Source organism: Pogona vitticeps, chromosome 2, assembly GCF_051106095.1.
Source record: "Pogona vitticeps strain Pit_001003342236 chromosome 2, PviZW2.1, whole genome shotgun sequence".
NCBI lineage: Eukaryota > Metazoa > Chordata > Lepidosauria > Squamata > Agamidae > Pogona > Pogona vitticeps.
This window is the reverse complement of record NC_135784.1, coordinates 42848530-42874285: the sequence shown is the minus strand read 5'-3', so window position 1 is coordinate 42874285 and position 25756 is coordinate 42848530. Positions and strand designations below refer to the sequence as shown.

At 42.9% G+C, this 25756-nt stretch overlaps 1 protein-coding gene across 1 annotated transcript in view; it reads right to left on the bottom strand.

Annotated features, from left to right (window-relative positions):
* LOC110089505 (monocarboxylate transporter 2) overlaps positions 1–15069 on the bottom strand; it is a 48463-nt gene extending 33394 nt beyond the window's left edge. The window contains exons 1-2 of the mRNA XM_020812617.3: positions 14945–15069; positions 10147–10406 (exon numbers count right to left, since the gene is read on the bottom strand). Coding sequence (XP_020668276.2) covers positions 10147–10363 — 217 coding nt within the window. The 5' untranslated portion in view covers positions 10364–10406; positions 14945–15069. The remainder of the gene's footprint in view (positions 1–10146; positions 10407–14944) is intronic.
* Positions 15070–25756: the final 10687 nt, after the last annotated feature.

Below are 25756 nucleotides of genomic sequence, written 5' to 3'. Positions count from 1 at the left end.
CACAGCTGCGATACAAGGATATCTGCAAGCAGGATCTGAAGGCCTTAGGAATGGACCTCAACAGATGGGAAACCGTGACATCTGAGCGTTTAGCCTGGAGGCAGGAGGTGCATCATGGCCTCTCCCAATTTGAAGAGGCACTTGTCCAGCAGGCCAAGGCAAAAAGGCAGTCCCAAAACCAGCAAAATCAGGAAGCTGGACAGGGGACAGATTGTATTTGTCTTCGGTGTAGAAGGGATTGTTACTTTCGATTTGGCCTCCTCAGCCACACTAGATGCTGTTCCAAGACCACTATTCAGAGCATGTTACCATAGCCTTTCAAGACTGAAGGATGGCTACACAATGATATTAGCCAACATATTATCCAAATCCAAGAAACTGCAAGCTAAATCAAAGGCAACATAGCTGCCATTGTGTGTGTGTGTGTTTAGTCGTTTAGTCGTGTCCGACTCTTCGTGACCCCATGGACCAAAGCACGCCAGGCCCTCCTGTCTTCTACTGCCTCCCGGAGTTGTGTCAGGTTCATGTTGGTTGCTTCGCAGATACTGTCCAGCCATCTCATCCTTGGTCGTCCCCTTCTCCTCTTGCCATCACACCCTCCTAACATCAAGGTTTTTTCCAAGGACTCTTTTCTTCTCATGAGATGGCCAAAGTACTGGAGCCTCAGCTTCAGGATCTGTCCTTCAAGTGAGGATTCAGGGTTGATTTCCTTTAGAACTGATAGGTTTGTTCTCCTTGCAGTCCAGGGGATTCTCAAGAGCCTCCTCCAGCACCACAATTCAAAGGCATCAATTCTTCGGCGGTCTGCTTTCTTTATGGTCCAGCTCTCACTTCCATACATCACGACAGGAAAAACCATAGCTTTGACTATTCGGACTTTTGTTGGCAAGGTGATGTCTCTGCTTTTCAAGATGCTGTCAAGATTTGTCATCGCTTTCCTCCCAAGAAGAAGGTGCCTTTTAATTTCAGGGCTGCTGTCTCCATCTGCAGTGATCATGGAGCCCAGGAAGATAAAATTTGACACTGCCTCCATATTTTCCCCTTCTATTTCCCAGGAGGTGATGGGACCAGTGGCCATGATCTTAGTTTTTTGATGTTGAGTTTCAGACCGTTTTTTGCACTCTCCTCTTTCACTCTCATTACAAGGTTCTTTAATTCCTCCTCACTTTCTGCCATCAGAGTGGTATCATCTGCATATCGGAGGTTGTTGATATTTCTTCCGGCAATCTTAATTCCGGCTTGGGTTTCTTCCAGTCCAGCCTTCCGCATGATGTATTCTGCATATAAGTTAAATAAGCTGGGGGACAATATACAGCCTTGCCGTACTCCTTTCCCAATTTTGAACCACTCAGTTGTTCCATGACCAGTTCTAACTGTTGCTTCCTGTCCCACATATAGGTTTCTCAGGAGACAGATAAAGTGGTCAGGCACTCCCATTTCTTTAAGAACTTGCCATAGTTTGCTGTGGTCCACACAGTCAAAGGCTTTCGCATAGTCAATGAAGCAGAAGTAGATATTTTTCTGGAACTCTCTGGCTTTCTCCATAATCCAGCGCAAGTTAGCAATTTGGTCTCGAGTTCCTCTGCCTCTTCGGAATCCAGCTTGTACTTCTGGGAGTTCTCGGTCCACATACTGCTGAAGCCTACCTTGGAGGATTTTGAGCATAACCTTGCTAGCGTGCGAAATGAGTGCAATTGTACGGTAGTTGGAGCATTCTTTGGCACTGCCTTTCTTTGGGATTGGGATGTAGACTGATCTTTTCCAATCCTCTGGCCACTGTTGAGTTTTCCAAACTTGCTGGCATATTGAATGTAGCACCTTAACAGCATCATCTTTCAAGATTTTAAATAGTTCAACTGGAATGCCATCACCTCCACTGGCCTTGTTGTTAGCCAGGCTTTCTAAGGCCCACTTGACTTCGCTCTCCAGGATGTCTGGCTCAAGGTCAGCAACTACATTGTCTGGGTTGTCCGGGATATCCAAATCTTTCTGATATAATTCCTCTGTGTATTCTTGCCACCTCTTCTTGACGTCTTCTGCTTCTGTTAGGTCCCTCCCATTTTTGTCTTTTATCATATTCATCTTTGCGCAAAATGTTCCTCTAATATGTCCAATTTTCCTGAACAGATCTCTGGTCTTTCCTTTTCTGTTATCTTCCTCTATTTCGTTGCATTGTTCATTTAAGAAGGCCCTCTTGTCTCTCCTTGCTATTCTTTGGAAGTCTGAATTCAAGTTTCTGTAACTTTCCCTATCTCCCTTGCATTTTGCTTCCCTTCTCCTCTCTGCTATTTCTCAGGCCTCGTTGGACAGCCACTTTGCTTTCTTGCATTTCCTTTTCTTTGGGATGGTTTTCGTTGCTGCCTCCTGGACAATGTTACGAGCCTCTATCCAAAGTTCTTCAGGCACTCTGTCCACCAAATCTAGTTCCTTAAATCTGTTCTTTACTTCCACTGTGTATTCATAAGGGATTTGGTTTAGATTATACCTGAGTGGCCCAGTGGTTTTTCCTAATCTCTTCAGTCTAAGCTTGAATTTTGCTATGAGAAGCTGATGATCAGAACCGCAGTCAGCTCCAGGTCTTGTTTTTGCTGACTGTATAGAGCTTCTCCATCTTTGGCTGCAGAGAATATAATCAATCTGATTTCGATATTGCCCATCTGGTGATTTCCATGTATAGAGTCGCCTCTTGTGTTGTTGGAAAAGAGTGTTTGTGATGACCAGCTTATTCTCTTGACAATACTCTATTAGCCTTTGTCCTGCTTCGTTCTGAACTCCAAGGCCAAACTTCCCTGTTGTTCCTTTTATCTCTTGGCTCCCTACTTTAGCATTCCAGTCCCCTAGAATGAGAAGAACATCTTTCTTTGGTGTCAGTTCTAGAAGGTGTTGTAAATCTTCATAGAATTGTTCAATTTCAGTCTCCTCAGCAATGCTGGTTGGTGCATAAACTTGGATTATTGTGATGTTGAATGGTCTGCCTTGGATTCGTATTGACATCATTCTATCATTTTTGAGATTGTATCCCATTACAGCTTTTCCCACTCTTTTGTTGACTATGAGGGCTACTCCATTCCTTCTACGGGATTCTTGCCCACAATAGTAGATATGATAATCATCTGAGCTGAATTCGCCCATTCCTGTCCATTTTAGTTCACTGATGCCCAGGATGTCGATGTTTATTCTTGCCATCTCCTGTTTGACCACCTCCAGCTTCCCAACGTTCATAGATCTTACATTCCAGGTTCCTATGCAGTATTTTTCTTTGCAGCATCGGACTTTCCTTTCACTTCCAGGCACGTCCACAGCTGAGCGTCCTTTCGGCTTTGGCCCAACCACTTCATTAGCTCTGGAGCTACTTGTACTTGTCCTCCGCTCTTCCTCAGTAGCATGTTGGACGCCTTCCGACCTGAGGGGCCCATCTTCCAGCGTCATATCTTTTAGCCTTTTGTTTCTGATCATGGGGCGTTCTTGGCAAAGATACTGGAGTGGCTTGCCATTTCCTACTCCAGGTGGATTGCGTTTAGACGGAACTCTCCACTATGTCCTGTCCGTCTTGGGTGTCCCTGCAAGGCATAGCCCATAGTTTCTCTGAGTTACTCAAGCCCCTTCGCCACGACAAGGCAGCAATCCATGAAGGAGCCGTGAAGCTGCCATTGCTGCACTTATATTTTTCTCTGCCTGACCTAACCTTTCCTGCTTAAAACATGAGCAGATTCAGGATGAGATCCAGCGGCGCTAAACAATTGCATCAGATCACACTGGAAAGGGTTGCTTCACTGAAAGTAATCTCTCTTAAAACAACCCTTCTCTGCCTACAGGAATTGCTTCAGCACAGAGCATGGTCAGACTGGTTCACAATCTCCTGCTCGTTGTTTGATCACCAGGAAACAGTACCATTGCACCTGGGTATAGCAGAGCTTGGAAATGCTTACATTTACAAATTACAACTCCTACAATCCTCTACCACCCAACCATACTGGCAGGGGAAATCTGAATCCAAAAAATAAACCATACAGGGCATGTTGGCATCTTCTTTCTTGTTTCTGCTCATCTATCAAACATCTGTTTGACAAGAAAAGAATGGCGCCCTCGATCAACTGGTTATTGAAACTCTCACAAGCAAGAATTCCTTTCACTGGGTCAGGGTCTCTTGGTTATACGTAAGAGGGAATATAAATAATCTACTTTATATGCTTTACATATGAAATAGCCCTCTGCATATATAACTATATTATCCTGGATTTCTACTTTCAGCAGAAATAGCTACATAGTGTTGAAACAGCCCCTCTTTAATCAAACATTAACTCCACAATCTTGTATGAACCAGTGCCCTGATGCACTTCCAAGGTCTCTTAAATAGCTGTTACAATTTATGTTGTACTTTGATTCTGTTTGGGTTTCATCGTCATCATCATGGTCTTTTAATGTTTTTTTTAAAATCATTTAAGGCTGGGGGGGGAGTTGGGTTCTTATGTCTATGTCCCACACTTAACCCAGGGTAGTGGCTTGCCACTAATGGATGGTATAAAAATCTAATTAATAAATAAATATTAGAAATGAAAAAAGCTTAGAAAAAACAGCAGTGGTTATTTTAGGCATGCTGTACTTCAAAAGAATTAAAACTCTGTGTAGGTATCTGTGTGTATTCTTCAGTTCCTGGATATTAAGCAGAAGCTTTTGAAGGTTCAGATGTGTAGGAAGGAGGAGGAGGACTAGACACAAGGAAATGTGGTGCAATTCTGAAGGAAATAACATTTTTTGCAAGATTCAGCAAGTTTTAATCCTGCACCTCAGGAACTGTAGAAAGAGAAAAGCTTCATATAGTGAGGTGGTGAAAACTTAATTCTCCCTTTGCAAAGAATGGGAAGACTTTCTCAGCCCAAAGGCTGAAAATCTCAGGGATATCCTACCAGAAATGTGTGGAGAAGCATCCCATGATCTGACCAGAGCAGCACTTCACCCACTCACAATACAAGACAATACTGATCAGTGGGGCAAAGCAGGAGAAGCACTGCCCAACTTTCACTCTTAGACACACACACTCATACATAACACTTATACGTACATGCAGGTATCTCCATGGTCTCACTCTCAGCCCTCACCTGTGTACACAATTAGGGTTGCAGAAGGAGAAAGACTTCAATTGGTGACAATGGGAAGCTTTTCTTAAGCATAACTATAGGGTAGCAGATGATTATCAGAAGGATCACAATGTACAATGAATGCAGTGCCCATGTTAACCTATCTCTCCCCACCAGCTGTGTTCTTCCTTGAAAACAGTTTGCACATTGCAACTGGGCTTGTTGTGGGCAGGGATGGTTCTAATGGCATGAGTGGAAGACCTTTTTCAAGCATAAGAATTGCTTAATAAATATTTTATGGCTGTCCTAGCATGGAGGGATGGGATGTTTAACTCTTGCCTCCCCAGGAAGATACTGCCATCAATGGATCACCTAAAAGTAGTAATTATGTTGGGAGGGGGGGCTTCCATGGACACCAGTGAGAGGCTTTTCTCCAAGCGATTCAAGTAACAATTGCTGTATAAGAGAAAGAGGTAGGAAAGAGGTAAGATAGTGAAACCCCTCTTGCCACTATTCTCCCACCAATGGGGTAGGTCAGTGGTTCCCAATCTTGGGTGAGCCAGGTGATCTTGGACTGCAACTCCCCAGCTGTGGTGGCTGAGGTTTCTGGGAACTGCAATCCAAGAACACCTGGCGTACCCAAGGTAGGGATCCACTAGCATTTGTTGTTTAGTCGTGCCCAACTCTTTGTGACCCCATTGACCAGAGCACGCCAGGCCCTCCTGTCTTCCACTGCCTCCACTGGTATACGTGATAAGACACACATACAGTGGTGCCTCGCTTAACGAGCGCCCCGTACAGCGATGAATTCGCATAGCGATCCTTTTTCTGGGATCGCTAATGCGAAGGCATCGCATCGGCCCCAATGGGTGAAATTCGCATAGCGAAGTTCGGTAAGCGTTTCGCTTACCGACCTTCGCTTTGCGACCTGCGGATCAGCTGTTCAGCGGGTCCAAAATGGCCGCCGGAACACCCGAAATGGCCGCGGGCAGCGTTTTCGTGCCCTTGGTAAGCGAGGGGAGGGTGTGAAAACGCTGTGCGCGGCCATTTCGGGTGTTCCGGCGGCCATTTTGGACCCGCCGAACAGCTGATCCGCGGTCTTGCTGCGGCCGAAATGGCCGCGCGCAGCGTTTTTGCGCCCTCCCCTCGCTTACTGAGGGCGCGAAAATGGCTGCCGGATCCGGAAAACATCGCTGTACGGTGAGTTTACTGCTAATTTGGAACGCATTAAACAATGTTTAATGCATTCCAGTGGCTTTTTTTGATCCGTACAGCGATGTTTTTGCATAGCAAAGGTTAATCCGGAACGGATTAACCTCGCTATGCGAGGCACCACTGTACATAGGCGTATACTGTATTATAATAATAACTGTATGCCATCAAGTCAATTCTGACTTACAGCAATCCTTTTCAGGGGAGAGAATACCCAGAAGTGGTTAATCTCTGCCTATGGATCCACTGGAAGGACAGATCCTAAAGCTGAGACTTCAATACTTTGGCCATCTCCATGAGAAGAGAAGACTCCCTGGAAAAGACCCTGATGTTGGGAAAGTGTGAAGGCAAGAGGAGAAGGGGATGACAGAGGGCAAGATGGCTGGACAGTGTCATTGAAGCTACCAACATGAATTTGACCCAACTCCAGGAGGCAGTGGAAGACAGGATGGCCTGGCGGGCTCTGGTCCATGGGGACACGAAGAGTCGGACATGACTTAACAACTAAACAACACCAACATGGAGCCAGAGATTAGGACTTCAGTTCTCCACTGTCCAGAAGAATCAGCCATTATGGCCATGGGCAAGCTGTACAGTCCCGTATACTTCCCGTGAAAATGTGCATGTATTGTTTTATCTGGAGACACAGGGCAAATTAGCAAGTTTCCCCCTTTATTATGTACACAAAAAGCAAAAGATGGGAGCAAAACCTGCAACTGGGTTTTCCCCCCTCAATTCCTGAGGATGTCACCTTGCAAAACACAGAAAATGGCTACAAATATAATTGATCCTAACTACTTCTGAGAAAATGTTCACAGCTTCGTGAATTAAAAAGAGGATGCCATTCGGCAATCAGATGCTACAAATTTGGGAGATTAAAAACTATGCATGCTTGGAACTATTTTGCTGCTGTTATGTGCTGTCATATTGCTTTCAAATTAGTCTAACCTTAATAGGGTTTTCAAGATACCTGAGATGTTCAAGAACAGTTTATCATTGCTATAACCTCCCAGAATTTCCATGGCCTAAATTCTATTCTGACACTCCATCCGTTACATCACAGTGGCTCTGGAAATATTTATTTTATTTGAAATATCTTTCATGCCACTTTCAATATTTTCACTGGTTATTAGGCAAAATTGTGTTTCAATTGTGTAAGACATTATGATCTTTTGAAATGGTTGTGTATGATTCCTATTTTCCAGACAAGCAACTGAGCCTAAAGCATGACATTGTCCCCATAATACTTGACATATACACGGGCCACCTATCTCCGGACTAGATCAGATGGAAAGCTCTTTAATCTCTCTAGATTGAGAGCGAAGACCAAAGTCCAACTGAAATGCATGCGGGACTTCCTCTTTGCAGACGATGCAGCCATTGTTGCCCACTCTGCTGAAGACCTCCAACAACTCATGAATCGTTTCAGCAAGGCCTGCCAAGACTTTGGACTAACAATCAGCCTGAAGAAAACACAAGTCATGGGCCAGGGTGTGGACTCACCTCCCTCTATTACCATCTCCACACAAGAATTGGAGGTTGTTCATGACTTTGTGTACCTTGGCTCAACCATCTCTGACACCCTCTCTCTAGATGTCGAGCTGGATAAACGCATTGGGAAAGCAGCCACCATGTTCTCTAGACTCACAAAGAGAGTATGGCTCAATAAGAAACTGACAACACATACCAAGATCCAGGTCTATAGAGCCTGTGTCCTGAGCACACTCCTGTACTGCAGCGAGTCCTGGACCCTTTGTGCCCGGCAGGAGAGGAAGCTGAACACCTTCCATATGCGTTGCCTACGACGGATTTTTGGTATCACCTGGCAGGACAGAGTTCCAAATAGAGTAGTCCTAGAACGAGCTGGAATTTTCAGCATGCATACATTACTGAAACAGCGACGTCTACACTGGCTTGGGCACGTTGTGAGAATGGCTGATGGTCGGATTCCAAAGGATCTCCTATATGGAGAATTAGTGCAGGGAAATCGCCCCAGAGGGAGACCACAGCTGCGATACAAGGATATCTGCAAGCGGGATCTGAAGGCCTTAGGAATAGACCTCAACAGATGGGAAACTCTGACATCTGATCGTTCAGCCTGGAGGCAGGCAGTACATCACGGCCTCTCCCAATTTGAAGAGACCCTTGTCCAGCAGGCTGAGGCAAAGAGGAAGTCACAAAGGAAGCAAAACCAGGGAGCTGGACAGGGGACAGATTGGATTTGTCTCCAGTGTGGAAGGGATTGTCACTCTCGAATTGGCCTCCTCAGCCACACTAGACGCTGTTCCAAGTCCTCCATACAGAGCACGATACCATAGTCTTTCGAGACTGAAGGATGCCTATACGGGCCACATTTCACTATTCAGAAACCAGGGCCTGTATCCTGTTCAGTATTTAATTGCACATGGAGTTCCAAATGCTGAAGCTCCTGCAGCTATCTGATGAAGTCTTGGTCATGTGCAATGAGGCACATGACTGACATCGTGTTAGACTGCTCTGGCAACTTCCTCCAGTGGATTTTCCAGTGCATATAGAACAGGATACTTGCCAAGGCATTTTGTGCACTCAGCTGCAAAACCAATGCAAAATCCAAAGTGATCTTTTTTCAAAATATTATTGGAAAGGTACTTGGTACTCAGGAAAAATTCACATCACTATTAATCGAAGAGCACTTGGTCTGTTTTCTATATCACAGAAAAAGAATCCCCTCCTCTGCATTTATATCAACTAATCTTCTATTCCTACTGTCTTATATTTCTATACACCTTTTCCATTTCTCATTGTTACCTGACTTAATGTACAAAAGAAAACTAGACTACCCTAGCAGCATAGCTGCAGCAATATATGGCTAAAGAATCTCTTATTTTGTCTGATGGTCTAAGGGCAATGTTCAGTAATTTTAATATTTGGCTATGTAATTAATGAGGACAACAATCCTGCCAGTTCCTACTGCTCACACAAGGGTCCATTATGCAGGCATTTGGACAGTTTTCCAACTTGCACAAGGAGAAATTCCTGGATATTTCCTTGCATAAGCTTGGAAACTGTCCAACTGCTCACATGACAGGCCACAGATTCAGATCTCTCCCTTAGTGTTGAGACAATTTTGGTCCCAGCCATTTTGTATTTGTTTCCCCCCCCAAAAAAATACCCAACAATTCTGTTGGTAGAATGAGTACGGTGTCTGGAGATGTTGTTTACAACTGCACAGGTAACAGTTAAATACCTAGGACCTAAATATCTGGCGGAACACCTTCTCCCACCTAGATCTCCTCAAATCACTCATTCTAGCCAGGATGGGCGGCTGAGGAGCCTAATGCTGAGGGAGGCCCGGAGAGAAAGAACAAGAAACCGGGCCTTCTTGGCAGTGGTCCCTCATCTCTGGAACAGTCTACCCTCAGAAATTTGTCTGGCTCCCTCGCTGGGTGTTTTGAAGAGCAAATTTAAGAACTGGCTCTTTAGGCAGGCCTTCCCTCCTGTCATTACTTAATTTATTCTTGCCGTGTTGAATTATATTAATGCTGTTGTTTTATTTTATACCGTTATTATTTTATGAATTGCTGTTAGCCGCCCAGAGTAGATTTCAGTCTAGATGAGTGGGATATAAATTAAATAAATAAATAAATACATTTGGAAATGAGTACAATAAAACACTACACAGTGGGACTGAACTGTGCCAGCTTAGCATGTGAGAATTAACCATGACTATTAGTAGTTTCACATCATAAACATCTTTTCTCTTTTGTACATTCAGATAATTCCAACTGGAGTCAGTTTTCTAGGTTAACTTAGAAGCTTGTGTTTCTTCCATTTTGAAATCAAATCCAACCCAAGTAGATAATTCTGTTTTACTCACCTCCACCATACATAGCAGCCAGCATAATGGAAGACACCCATGCAATCGCACTGTACGATGTGCCAAAGAAATCCTGGATTTCTTTGAAAAAGATTGCTATGCTTTTAGGGAAAGCATATGAAAATCCAATGGATATGAATGCTCCAAATACCACCGCCCATCCCCATCCACCATCTGGAGGGGTATAGGCTAGGCTTGTTTCTGCTGGAGGTGGCATGTCAAGGCTAAATTAAATCCCTGTAAGCACTTTTCTGGACACCCTGAAAAACAAAGTGCACACCCAGTGTCAGCTTGTATCACATTCCTTGGACACAATTAATTCACTCTAATAAACATTATCCTTTTTTTCTATTTCTAATTCTTATTGGTTTCTACATGCACTTCTCCCAACAGGCATTTCAGCAGCTATGAACTAAATCATACATCCTTGGGGAGTTGAGATTAAAAGAAAAAGTGTGAGGCCAAAAATACCAACCTACTCTAACATAAAGCTTAGGTAAAGGTAAAGGTTCCCCTTGACAATTTTTGTCCAGTCGTGTTCGACTCTAGTGGGCGGTGCTCATCCCCATTTCCAAGCCATAGAGCCAGCGTTTTTGTCCGAAGACAATCTTCCGTGGTCACATGGCCAGTGCGACTTAGACACGGAACGCTGTTACCTTCCCGCTGAGGTGGTCCCTATTGATCTACTTGCATTTGCATGTTTTCGAACCACTAGGTTGGCGGGAGCTGGGACAAGCGACGGGAGCTCAGTCCGTCGCGTGGATTCGATCTTACGACTGCTTGGTCTTCTGACCCTGCAGCACAGGCTTCTGCAGTTTAGCCCACAGCGCCACCACGTCCCTGCAACATAAAGCTTACTCTAACATAAATGTCTCGGGAGAACATTTCAATTTTTCTGAATGGAAGGAAAATATCCAGAATCTGGGAAACCACCAAACACTGGGACATTTGGGGAAGCTGGGAGGACTAAATTCAGCCTCAGATCCTGGAGTTCCCCATCACAACTGCAGAGATGAGTGCTGTGTCTTATCATGGAGCTGCCCCATGATAAAATTAAATTACAGGCTTCCATATGCAGGATGAAACAATAACAATCTGGTAAAGGTTTTCCCTGGACACAATCCAAATGCTGGTACTAAAGCCATAAATGGTCTAAGCCTTGGATATCTGAACTGTAGACTACCCAAATGTTAAGATTCTCACTGGAGGCCAGGATGTCTCCACCTGGAGAAAGAGTACCTTCATGGAAGTGGCAAGCCACTGGTAATGGTGCGGCTAAAAATATGGTAAATAAATAAAATAAATAAAACATCTATGGCAGTTCTCTCACCTTAATGTATATTACTTCCAGCTTTCCATGTAAAAACTGTGTTTTATTATCCACACAAACTATCCTGTTGTTTTAATCTGTTGAGATTAAAGCCATTGTGGCACAGCTGTTTAGGTGAAGAGGGACTTGGGAGTCCCCACCAAGCCAGACAACCTTGAGCCATCCTACCTACTTCACAGGGTTGTTATGAAAAGAAGAAGAGGAGAGAACAATCGTGTCCTGTACCTGAAGGTCACTGAAGAAACAGTGGGATATAAATGTAACTAACAAATATGTACATTAAATCCAGTGATGGACATTGATGGATAGAACAGCTTCCATCAGTAGATTCGGGAGCAGGGAAATCTCCGTTCACCATAGCATATGCCCAGAGATCCCTAAAAAGCTGTTGCAGAGGGATGGGAAACCCTCTGGAGCCGGTCTTCATGGGACGTCAAAGGCTACAGTGGGGACAGGAAGGCCAAAAAGGTCTGTCACACTGATACTGCAACACCAGCACAATGTTGCATTGAGATCTGGACTTTTAAGAATCTAGCTCAAGTGTTGTTTTTCTTGCTTTCTATTATTACTGGGGATGGGGGCAAAGGAGAATGATTCATGTCAACAATTATGTCTAATAGAAAAGATTTTTAAGATATACAAAAGGCAAGCAGAATAAGTAGCCATAATCCTATGAGTTATGCCCACAAGCATGAAACAAAGAGGGTACGTTTGGCCACAAATTGAGTCAAGTTAAAGAGACAGCATAAATGCACTCTGCCACATACTGTACCATGTTGTACTGTTCGATGTATAACAGATAATATCCGCACTGACTTCTTAACTTGGAACAACTTGGCACCAAAAGTCATGATGTTTGCCTCAAAGTGGGGTAAAATGAAAATAGGATTTTAGTCAGTAAATTAAATGCATACAGTATTTCACTGATGCTGACTGTCATATTTTCTGCACCTCAACTACCCTCACATTTCAATACATGCTAGAGTGTGCTAGATCTTTCCTGACAGCCTCCTGATTCGTTTTTTCTGTTGTTTTTTTTACTATATCGCTTCCCACAACCTTTAATTAACTTCAGGGGCAGTTATTTCTTAAGACCCAAAGGCCATGTTAAAACCAGTATTCAGTCTTTAGGCAACCACTCTCGAACCAAAGATGGTGGACTAAAGACGTAAATCAAGGCAGAACTCTGATACATTCAATTCAGGTTTTCTCATGGGCTGCTTCATTGGTTTGGGTTTTTTTAATGCCGTCAACTAAAGGTTTGTGCAAACCTAACCAAAGAAAGGCCAAACATTATTCTACTTTTATTTTAAATATTCATGTTCAGCGAAGCCACCCCCACCCCCATATGTTTTGCAAAAAATAAAACAGAAACATATTTTCTCAGTATAGTATTTACCTACATCTTATTTATGGTTTTCAGGTACAACTGAGAAGTGATGCTTCTAACAGCATTGAGACAGTTGGATTTCTCTATGTCCCAGGTACATCCTAGGACAGACACCTCTTTTGACTACAGTTTCCAGATCCTACCAGTTAGCATGCCTCATGGATTCTGGGAATTGCAGTCCATTAAAAGGATCCTTTGCATTCTCTGGTTGAACAGGCACCATTGTCTGGGAGAACGTTCATACACAGAGATGACACTTATATCATGTCCTTGCCTGTGACTGAATTTTAAAAGGACTTCAGATCCCCCACTTGTAACCCTCCCTTGTTTTTTCTGCAATCTCATCCATCTTTTTCCTTACAACAGAAAATCCACTAACAGAATACAGAATCACTGCTTCTTACCTGCTAAGCTATGGGCTAGAAATTTGGAATTTTGGAATGCAAATTCATACAGAAATATATGGTTTATATAGCTATATTTCTATATTTTGCACATTAAGTCTACACAGATGTGTGTGTGCATGCACACATGCTTGTGTATGAGTCCATATTATGTGCCATCAAGTTGCATCCAATTTATGGCAACTTTATTAATTCATATAAAATATTAATATTAATAAAAATATTAAAATATTAAAAGGACCCAAGGCAGCGTAGTAGGGCTTTCAAGGTATATGAGATATTTAAGTGATTTTTTTCTTTTGCACCCTCAAGCAAGTGCATATTTGAACCCAGGTCTCTTGAGTCCTAATCCTTCCTTCTATCCCACTAAACCATACTGGCTCTCTCTTAAATATCAAAGGATACAGGGAGAAACAGTCTCAGGATGTCTGGGGTAAATAACAATACATTGTGTCTTTATTAAGTGGTGAAAAGCTTTGAAAACTTTCTTGCTTAACGTGTTTCAGCAGGGCCAAATACATACATCCATGGAAGCCTCCTGATCCAGTGGTGCATTTCTGCTGCTGGATAGGCGAGAGGAAGAGACCTTTGCAGAACTTCCATCATCTTTGGTACTACACCCTGTAAAGCTATTCTGGGGGCCCTCCAGAAGACTGGAGAAGGTGGCACTGAGGACTAGAGAGAGGAATCAGGCAAAGATAATCTCTCCTTTTATTTATTCACTTTTCCTTGTTCCCTCATGAAACTCATGATGGTACACAAAAGCTTCCCCTTAAGTCTCCCATCCAAGCACTGATTATATCCAGAGCTGTTTAGCTTAGGCATCATAGGCTCTTCAAGCCATAGGGAATGATCCTACCACTGGTTGGGGGGAAAGCTAGATACTCCCCAGCTGATTTAGAAAGTGGCACTGTCTAAATTTTAAAACACCTACTGCAGAGCACCTTGATTGCACAGATAACAGACATATGCTGAGAAGCTGTACCTGTCGGATGAGATGCGTTGCGCAATACATCACACTATCACACCCCTGAAAAACTATCCTGGCCAGGCCCAAACTATAATTTTCCAGTGCTGATCTCGCCTGGATGCTCGGGGGATGGGGAGCGGGTGCAAAAAGCAGTATACTGTACTGCTGCAGACATCAGCTACCCGCACTTCATATCTCGGGTGTATGATTATTTACTCTCTGATATCTCACTGTCAAAGGAAATAGCGCCTGTTGTAAAAGTGGCTGCCTGCCACCACCATTGGAACCTTAAGTTTCTGCATTAGAAACCCAGGCGACACCACGGCTTCTTGGGTGGAGGGGATTAAGCAAGCTGGGCAGGGCAGCGACCTCTGAAAGCATCTGGTGCCCTATTTGGGGTTAAAACGCCCTCCCTCTCTCCCCCTCTTTCGGAAGACGAGCGACCTCGGAGGATATTTCGGCTCCTTCTTCGGACGCTCCAGCTGCATACGAGGAGAGCGCCCACGCACCCAAACAGACGCGTGCCCCGTGGCACCCCCGCGCTCCCTGAACTGTCCACGTCCCCAAAACCTCAGGGGCTGGCCCCTCTTTCCCGGCCTCCCTCCTCCAGCGCCTGCCAAAGTTTGGCGCCCTTTTCGCGCCCCCGAGCAGCCGCGGGGCGGTTCGTGCGCTCGCCAAGAGCTGCCCGGCGGGACCGTCCTTACCTGCGCGCTCCGGAGTTGGTGCCGCCGCCGCCGCCGCCGCGCGTTGCTCTCGAGGCCTTCGGCGCTGAGGGGGTGGGAGGGGAAGAAGCGGCCACAGGGAGGGGCCAGGCCGAGGCGGGAAGGCTGGCTGGGGCGGAGGGAAGGCCCGGAGCCAAGGAGGCAAGAGACGTGGCTTTTTCAGGTCAAGCCCCTTTGCCTCCGGTTTGGGCCCGTCGAGCAGCGTCGCCGTCGGGGCCCGCCTCAGCCAAGGCGCCGGTTTCCCGTTCCCTTTGAAGGTGCTCGCCTCACGCTTGTGCCCGGACCGGTTCAACTTAGCCTCGGGTTTGGGGCGCCGTGGGGGGAGGAGGGGAGAGACTTGTGCTTATAGAAAGGCAGACGTGAACCTGTCTTCTTTCCAGAAATGCGCTTTGCCTTTGGCTTCTTTCCTTACGCGGTGGCTAGTTCCGCTTTGGCGCTGCCGAAGCCGTGACCTTTCGGTCTATTTATTTTAGATATGTGTGTGTCAATAGATATCGTAACAGGGAAATAAAATAAAATGCACAGAAGTGTAGGAATAGACAAGAAGACCCTGGCATTCAAAAGGGGATGCAGAGCGGGTCAGTGAGAAACAACAGTCCACGAGCAGGGGCCTCGAGAACCACAGGAAATCCTAGGTTTTCCTCTCTTGGGTTTGAGAGGAGCTTAGCTCTAGGACAGGAGACAGAGACCAAACCTCAGGTGAACCTCAGGTACCCAGCTGCCACCCACATGCCTCCAGCATCCTTTATCTCCTGGGCATGCCGCCCCCTTTCACCAATGGTGAAAAATAGGATCAAGGATGTGGCACAGGCAGACCAGCAAGAGGGCTCACAAGCAGAGGTCATCTCCTGTCAATGCTCCTCCGGTCAAACTCCCAATAAAAGACAGACATATGACCAGTCCTGGTGTTGACCCTGTGGTTAATCTGTTGAACTGTAATGTCTAGTCTGCATCGGCATGCACACCCTTCCAAATGATACTCATAGAGGAATCCAGGTGGGGAAAAAATTCTTAAAAACATGCTTGACAATGTAACAAGGAGATATTTGGGAAATAAGGAAGGGGAGATTCAGTCTTAATAAGTGTACTGTAGTTTGAAATAGGCTACTGATGCTGATTCAATAGGTATGTTTTGCTATTGCTGCCTTGTCGTGGTGAAGGGGCTTGAGTAATTCAGAGAAGCTGTGGGCTATGCCATGCAGGGACACCCAAGATGGACAGGTCATAGTGTTCTGACTAAACGCAATCCACCTGGACCGGGTAGGTGGGGCTCATCAGCCTGGGAAGGCAGCCCATCTAGGAGAAGGAAAACTCCAATTTCAAACCTCCACTGCCTTGTGGCTATATCCATGGATGGAAAAAGCTTCAGGAGTAAACCTCAAGGCAAAATCTGGAGCCGGAGTCCCAGAGGCAGTTAGTGTTGTTCTGGCAACTCCTGCGACGTTGTATTGGCTCTTGCCTTTCCATTGGACTATTTCAGCGACGTGGAGAGGGGGGATTTGCTGCTTGGGTAACAGCCTATCCTCCATATTATTCTACCCAGGCTTCATGCTCTGGAGAGGACACTCATACACAGCGTGTTACCATGGTCTTTCAAGACTGAAGGATGCCTAAGAGGAAACCCTCCGGAGAGCTTTAAGCACAGTGGGGCAGTATATAAGCAGCACTCTTTGCTTCTCAAGGGTAAATCAGCATTTATGTAAAGCCTATCAATTTGATGGCTTTAGTTTGGTTTGGATTAATAGTTGCGTTCAGGCCACAGTGAGCAACATACATCATTTTGCATTCTACCAGTTAAGCTGAGGTCTTCATACAGACAATGATAAAATAAACACATGAGAAGACCTTCCCCCTACATTGGCTCCTTCCACAAGTGGAAAAGTCTTATTTTTTCATGCATTATTTCCTCCAAAAAGTCAGTTTCACCTCCAGATGAAGTGATACTCAGTAGTCAAAATAACTAGACAGCTTAACTGTTCTGACCCGTTACAAGTGCAGTGGCATCACTTGAACTCAGAACCCAGGTGAATCATCTTATCGGGTCAGCCGGGGGGCTCCAAACTATCATGCAACAGAAGTCTTGCTTTAAGAAGCTTAACTTTTCCGCTCAGTAGCAGTGAGCAAGAACCTTCCTGGAAGAAGCAAACTGCTGAAAATAGAAGCTCCACTTCTACAGCTGTGAAATATTTTTGCTTTGGTCGCACGTGCGCCCCGCACAGTATCAGTTGCATTCTAAACCAAGCACAGATCTCATCAGCAGTGGAGGCTTTTCTGAGGAGGGAATTTAGAAGCTCAGCTCCCAAGAATTGGGGGGGGGGGGGGAGGAGAACATGCTGGCAGGAAGAGATGTAGCCACTGATGCTACAAAGTTACTAAAATAGTAGCAAATCTGAAGCAATGGAAGCCCCTGCATTACCTGGAATTCTTTCCCTTTTCTTTTTATATATAATATATATAATATATATAATTATTACTACTAATCTTCACAATAATCTTACCAATTTTTTCTAAGCCTTTAAAATGTCTTATATCTTCTTTCTTATAATTTTAACCAATTCTTATAATTTTAACCAATTCATATTCTCATCTCTCATCCAATTGAACAAAGGTTTCCTTTTTTTTCTAGCCTCATCTATTTCTTTGTATTTTAATATTTCAGTTAAAATATCCATCTCTGCTGCTTCTAAAAAGATTTCTGTTAACTCTTGGATTGTTGGAGGTTCCTCTTTTTTCCAGTACTTGGCATATAAAATTCTTGCTGCTGTCATTACATGTATGATCAAATATCTTGTTTCTTTTTCTATCAAGTCTGGAATTATATTCAACAAAAACAGTTTAGGTTCATATGGAATTATAGAGGATAACATTTTTTGTAGAATCTCATGGATAATTTCCAAAAGCTCTTCACTTTCCTACAAGTGCACCACATATGATAAAAACTACTTTCTTTTGATTTGCATTTCCAACATTTGTTAGAGGTACTTTGGTGTATTTTTGACAATTTTCAAGGTGTCATATACCATATAGAACATCTTATATATTTTTCTTTATAATTAACTACTTTTGTTAACTTCATATTGTCTCTCCATACAGTACTGTATTTGTGACCATGACTTCACTGTAGCCAATGATGCTACAAAGTTACTAAAATAGTAACAAATTTGAAACAAAATGGAAGCATTAAAGTTTGTGTTTGAGATTTTTTTTAATGTTTCCTATATTGCTGTGTTTTTATTATGTATGTAAGCCGCCCCAAGTAGACTTTGTCTAGGGGGGCAGGGTAAAAGTCTAATAATAAATAAATAATAAATAAGCCCCTGCATTGACTGGACTCCCTTCCCTTTTCTCAGGTGTGGGAGATGATTCACATGAGACAAGCAGTCCATAATGTCTGCCTATAAACATATCTGACCATTTATCTGTGATGATTCTCAGTCATCCAGGTGAGGATATTTGGAAGTTGAGTCATGACAACTGGATTTCTTTCCTGTTAAGCTGAAATGTTTCGCTACTCATCCAAGTAGCTTCTTTAGTCTTTTCTAGTCTTGGTGAGGAGGTTCTGTTGTCTGAAGAAGCTACTTGGATGAGTAGCGAAATGCTTCAATCTAATAGGAAAGAAGTCCAGCTGCCATGACTCAGCTTCCAGATGCCTGACCATTGTAATGCACACACCACAGCATGTAAAAACACACACACTTTCTCATCTATACAGTTGTGTGTATTGGATCTGCGGTTTCTTTTCCCCGTAGATCTGGAATCACTCAGCCCTTGTCAAGGAGGCACAGTGGGGAATTGAACTCCCAACCTCTGGCTCAACATTCACGTACCTAAACCACTGAGCTATCCAGCAGTTTATTATTATATCTGCTAGCCAGTTTCTATGTAATCTGGGTTCTTCCAGTTTCAATTTCAACACCTCCTCCCCACTCATACTTCCCTTTTCTCCACCCCTTGTCTTCAGTGTGGAAGAGATTGTAACTCTCGAATTGGCCTCCTTAGCCACACTAGACGCTGTTCCAAGTCCTCCATACAGAGCACGCTACCATAGTCTTTCGAGACTGAAGGATGCCTACTGTCTCTTCCCCTCTCTTGATGTTGCCTTCCATAGCCTCTGCACAGCTCCACCAGCAGGTGGCTCTTTGGCCTTCTAAAAATAGATGTATCCCACAAACCAGCTGCAAAACAACAAAAAATTCCCAAGCAAGAGAAGATAAATCTCCAGTAACGTCAAATAGATATGTAAAACAAACCCGGATCGATGGGTGACAAAACCACCTCTTGAACAGAAGCAAACAGCATGTGTGGATGAGCCCTATTATTGTTCCACTAATTCTGTTTCACCTATTCCTCATTTTCATCCTTGCAATCCTGCAGGCAAAGCTTCTGCAAATTTATTCAGAAGTAATTCTCACTTTTTTCATTGGGACGTACTCCTGAGCAGAAACACAGAGTGTTGCAGCTTTTGTTTCTCATTCATTCCCATCAATCTTCTTCTTCCTCACTTAGACTGGAAGCCTAATCAGCTATGAGCCCTTTAAACCAACATTAGACCATCTAAAGCTGTGCTTAATCCAAACCCTTACTTTCCCTTAGTTGTGTCTCCTTGCCAGCAGATCTTTAAACAACAGACAGATCTTTAGACGACAAAACTGTTTCGCCAGCAGGCTGCACTGTCAGGAAATCTCTGAGATCAGCCAGCAGAAGAGGGGTCTGTTTGCAAAAGGAATTTCTGTTGTCAGAAGAGGCTTGTTCCTAATCCAACTCACCACTCCCAGCCAATGTATCTTTGAATTAGAGCTACAACATTACAGAAAAGTCTAGGGATCAGATTTTAAGAATTCAAGGACCCCCCCAAGTCCCACCATTCAGTGGGAACCCTGTCCCAGGGCCAAATCAAGAGACGGAGAGCCCTCAAACCAACAGGAGGTAAAGCAGCCTTTTTGACAACTCCTATGGTGCAGCGGGGTGCTTCTCTAATGTTTCCAAGCAGTAGTGCAGGAAAGGCATACAGATGGAGGGACTGCTCTACCTCTTGCCAGTTTCAGGGCTTCCAGCCACACAATTAGGCCTGAAGGGTCCTTGGATCCTGAAAATCCCATGCCTAGAAATGTCTTCTGTGGCTAGAAATCTTTTTCAGCCAGCTAACTCTTGCACATAATAAATTCATATAAATATTATAGCCTCATGGCTTCTGATTATTATTTCTTGCATGGAATTTGAGCCCTTCAAACCTCTGATCAAAGTCCAATTAATTATAGATGCTTACATTTCTTCTGACTATGAAATACATACACACAAACATTTTGCAAACTTTATAACTTATATTAGTCAATATTTCATTAAAAAGTGAGCTTCTCCTTACGCTGTTCTCTACCAGTTGTCCCGCAAACATAATGGCCAAAATTCTGTCGCTTACGATAATAAATCGTACCAGAGAAGGCTCATTAAATCAATAGGGATTTATAAGTCATCTCCTTCATAAGTTTCAATGATTTAGTCCCCAATACTTTAACACAGTAAGTCACAATTAGAGTAGGCCCATCTGAATCAATGAATTTACAGAGGAGTTGAGTCAGCAAATCCTCATTGATTCAGTGTGCCTAGTTTAGTGTTATTTACAAGCAACAGGATTTTGATATATTAAAGCTTGTTGTCAGTGAGAACCTTTATTTCTTCAGTGACCTTAATATATTGCTTGTATAGGTCTGTTTTGGGGAAGAAGATATGGGCCTGGAGGAGCCTTTGGTTTAATGTTCCAACATTAAGCCTCAATTTATCATTCTAGTTAACGTGTTGTATAGTATGTAGCCAAGTTAGTTCCTTCAGGTTGTTTTCACTCATACATAAAAACTCACAAATGAAATAAATCACCACCATCTGCAGGTGATATTCGCATAATTCTGAATACTGTACTTACTTTCAGAGTAATAAATATTTACTTAATTTCAGGCTGTAATTATTTACCACTATTATTGATAAATATACCCATCCACCACAGTGTCTAAGTACAGTATATGTGAAAGGAGGCAATTAAAACACAATAAAATAATGGCAGAATTAATTCATTTTTGTAATAAATAATACTATAACATCATAAAAAGCAATAACTGAGGAATTCATGTTCATACAGTACCATTAAATTTTCAGATATTTGTTATTTTGTTGTGATAATGTATTCTGGACCTCTTCCTACTACCAGATCAATATTGTTCTTCAGCCTCTAGGGATAAGGTTTCATTGACCCTGCCCAACTCCTGATTTCATGTATTGATTGGGTTTACACTTGACAAGTGATCTTTTTTCACATTCCCAATATCTTCACTGTTCCTCTATTAGGACCAAAAATGTTCACACCTTTTTTGTTTTGTTTTAATTACCGCAACTACAATGAATTATAGGTCCGATCTAAATAGCACATACAGTATACACATACCTGCAGTATACATACATACCTACTTACCTCCCTGTGCACACATTAGCCATAAAGGAGGCAATATAGATAGTTATATGATGCCAGTATTTTCAACCCAGTAGCCTCATTGCAGTGTCCAATAGCAGCCTGAATTATAAAAAAGTAGCACAGGGCTTGATGGAATATGGCTGGAAGAAGGGATGTTCAATCAACTCTGGCACCTTCCATGATCTATTTTTGATCTCCTAGTTTCTGTCCTTTTCAGGCTAAATCAACAGCTTAGCCTTTTGTGTCTCATGTTTCTTTTTGTTCACTTGTAGCCTACATCATTTAGTTATATAATCTAGCATTAGATGCTAGATATAAGTAAAGGTTCCCCTTGACATTTAGTCCAGTTGTGTCTGACTCTAGGTGGTGGTGCTCATCCCTGTTTCCAAGCCATACAGCCAGCGTTTGTCCATAGACAGTTTCCATGGTCATGTGGCCAGCGTGACTAGACATGGAACACCATTACCTTCCCACCAGGGTGGTCCCTATTTATCTACTTGCATTTACATATTTTTGAACTGCTAGGTTGGCGGGAGCTGGGGCAAGTGACGGGCGCTCACTCCGTCACGTGGATTCGATCTTACGACTGCTGATCTTCTGACCTTAGGTTTTCCTGATTCTTTTTATAAATATTTCACAACATTGTAAGATATTCATAAAATATTTATAAAAATATTTATAAAATATTTTATAAGATATTGATATACATACAGATAGATACAACAAACACCACTGATATTTTATTGTTCAAAATATATCCCTGTGCTTTAACTTGGAAGCAATCCAATTTTTCATGTGCCACTGGCATATTGTTATTATTATTTAGAATCCAGTCCTATACTTTTGTCTAGAAAAATCTGCTTGATTTCACAATGGCTCACATAGATATAACTTGATTTTGTTCCTTTATAGTTTTAAACTCTGTACTTCCTACTTGCTGTAGACTACAGAAGTAGAGGACAAGCTAGAAAGTGTGTATTGTGTTCATGTCTGTTCCAAGAAGCTGGCAATACTGGGAGGCACATCAGTGGAGAGGCAGTGCTGTTTCCAGAAACATGGGTTCTATGAATCCCTTCACCCTGACAAGCCACTTCTCACTGTTCCCCCAAACCTTCTCCTTACCTATTCCAGCTTGTCTTGGCTAATGGAAGCACTTCTTATCAACCTTAATTTTAAGAGGCAACAGTCTTCAAAAATACTGGTTCACAGAAACAACATAAGTCAAGGGAGAACTTCATGTGCTCCCCCACACATAAGAGATCTTATTGAGATCACCAGGCATCCTGAACTTCTCCATTTCTTTTAGGAAAAAAAAACACTGGCACACAGGTCCCAAAGCTCATTGCCTGTTCCTGGAAGCTTGCAGGAGCATCACTTTTCCTGTTGCCCTGCACCAACTCACCAAACAATGAAAAAAAATATATATAGGCACCCATTTTCTGTTTCAACTTTTTTTTCTGTTTTGCTTGTAACAAAAAAAAAATGAGAGGTGATGTGGGTCCTGACATAAAACCCCAGAATTTTGTCATCTACGTTCTGTTTCAGTGACCCCGTGCACAGTACTACACCAGGCAACGGTGAAAGGAAACTAAAAATGGAATCTCGCAATCACTGCCCATGTAACACTGTCCTGTAAATGAAGAACCAAAAGAGCCACCAGGTTCAGCTAGAATCAGTTTAAACATGTTAATATTTTAAAATAGAAAATGTACATTGAATAGTAGAGTAAAGGTAAGGAAATAACTTTGGAGTGGGGGGGAGGACCAGTTATAGGTTCTCCAAACCAAAGGTCGTTACAGGCTTGAGGTAAACACGATTGCAACAAAAGTTCAATTGATTACTGTATAAGACTCTGTTAGAGAAATTAGTTAGAGTTAGAGACATTAATAATCTTGCATAGTTTAACACTGAGGATCAGTGGGAAGGAGGTTTAAGGCTCTAAAAGGGATTCTCCGCTTTCCCACTAATCAATTAGCAAAGCTCTTTTCTCATGTTGTGGGTGCCCCATCCCTGGAGGTTTTCAAGAAAAGATTGGACAGCCATCTGTCCAGGATGGTATGAGGTCTCCTGCCTTGGGTAGGAGGGTTGGACTAGAAGACTTCCAAGGTCTTTTCCAACCCTATGGCAATTCTATGATATGGTTCGTGCATCTGGCTTGCCCGTCCTCACTTCTTGTTTGTCCTGCTTGCATTGCCGTCTCTTTCTCTCTAACCATCAAGCAGAGCAGATGTGTAGTTTCTGCTCCTGGCCTCCAACCATGCAGCTAGAATGGTGGACTGAGCCTCCCACATGGCTGAAGCTGCAATTTCCTCCTTTTTCTTACTCTTCTGATTGTAATTCAAGATCAAAGTAAATATATATTTTTTCGTTTCTACTTAAAATGACCCCCCCTCCCCTTATATACAAAGTGAGAACAAAGGTCGAGATGGAGGCTGGCCCTACTTTCCCCCTTTCTATTCTCTCTTACATTTCTCCTGTGCTGCATGGGTTTGTGCAGGGTTTTTTTTTTGTATTTACTTCCTGGCTAACTATAAAATAGAAATACAGTACCAAGTTTCCACAACAGACTCATAGCAAACTTAACAATAAATGTAACCCTTTCTTATCTATGATATTATTCCATAAACAGTTACCAAGGCAAAGGTGTGTTTGTGTTCTTGAAAATGCAACAAAAATGTGAACAGAATATTTTTATTGCTTCATAGCCAATCAGGCTGTATGCACGAGCAGAGATTAAACCAGTTCTTGGAAAACAGTATTTGGCACCTGATTGTACATATGAACAACCAGAAAAACATAAAATAGCAACAATAAAAATAAAAAACAAGCATTCTCAAATAAATGTCAAGTTATGAAATTAACTTCAAGAGCTTGTGAAGCAGGCAATGAGTTCTGTCTTTCTTTGGCTTGTTTAACAAATTTTGCACCCCTATAGGATATATAGTAGGTGCCTGCTAGCAGAAATAAAACTGTACATAAAGGGAAATTGTTCTTGATCCCATTGTTAAGAGTTTAAGCTATTGATCCCTCAAACCTGCATGCAGAGGGAATTTTGTCAGAAAATGTACCTTGTCCTCCATTTTAGAGCATCCTGTTGGACAATATCCACCTATAATAAGGGAGCACTTCAGGGATTATTAGCCCCCCCCTTCTATTTAATTTCGACCTAAATGATATTGTTTCCTTCCTATCCACCCCATCTAAACATATCAGGAACATACCAGTACTTTTCTATACAGATTATCCTATTCTCCTGTCCTATATTTCCCAGAAGGTAAATGACACCAAAACCAACATTTTCATTTTTGGGAAAAGGAGACAGGAAATTGCTTGAACATATAAATACTGTACCATGGAGTAAAATTTATACGTTCAGGGTCATGGTCAGGTCATTTAGAATCTGTAGCTCTGTCTGCTGAGGTATCCACCAATGCTATTTATTGTTTTCCTTCTTGACCAGTTGGAAAAATGGTGGCACCGCTAATACAATCGTATAAAGAGACAAACTGCTTCCTCGGATGCTCTATGGCAGTGGTCGCCAACCTTGGGCCTCCAGATGTTCTTGGGCTACACCTCCCAGAAGCCTTCACCACCACCTGTGCTGGCCAGGATTTCTGGGAGTTCAAGTCCAATAACTTCTGGAGGCCCAAGGTTGGGGACCACTGCTCTATGGAGCCCTAGTATGGGCTTTTCAAATATTACAATACTGGAATCTGTCCAACTACATTTTTAGGGCTACCAAGATCTACTTCCATGGCCACAGTCCACTCCGAGACACTGCGCTACTCCATGGGCACTCTTGTTAAGAAAGCAGTTGTGCTGTTCTAGCTCAAGATACTGTACCATATAGTGCCTCACTACTAGTCTCATTGTCCTATGAAGAAATGGGAAGGGACTCTTGGCCAGCTAAAATATCCACAATTATATTGAAGCTGGAGTTACTCCCCAGCCTACCTCCCCAGGAGGGGATATGAGATTGCATAAGATATGATTAAAAGATTATATGATACTGATATCCAGACTTCCATAACCAGACTATTTTTATTTATTTATTTTTTTATTTATATCCCGCCTATCTGGTCTTGCGACCACTCATATGTAGTTAGCTGCCACTCCAATAGTACAACGGCTTTTCTGTGCCTTTTAGAAAGCTGCCCTTATATTTGTCTCTTGTTAGTGCCCAAGAACTGAGATACCTGCTAACAAAATGCAGATTAAACTCACTGCAGTTGAAAGAGATTCAAGAATGTTACATGGACCAACACAGTACAGGCAAAAAATACGAACAGGTTTGTTCGAACAAGCATTAACTGATGTTAACAAAAACGATTTCT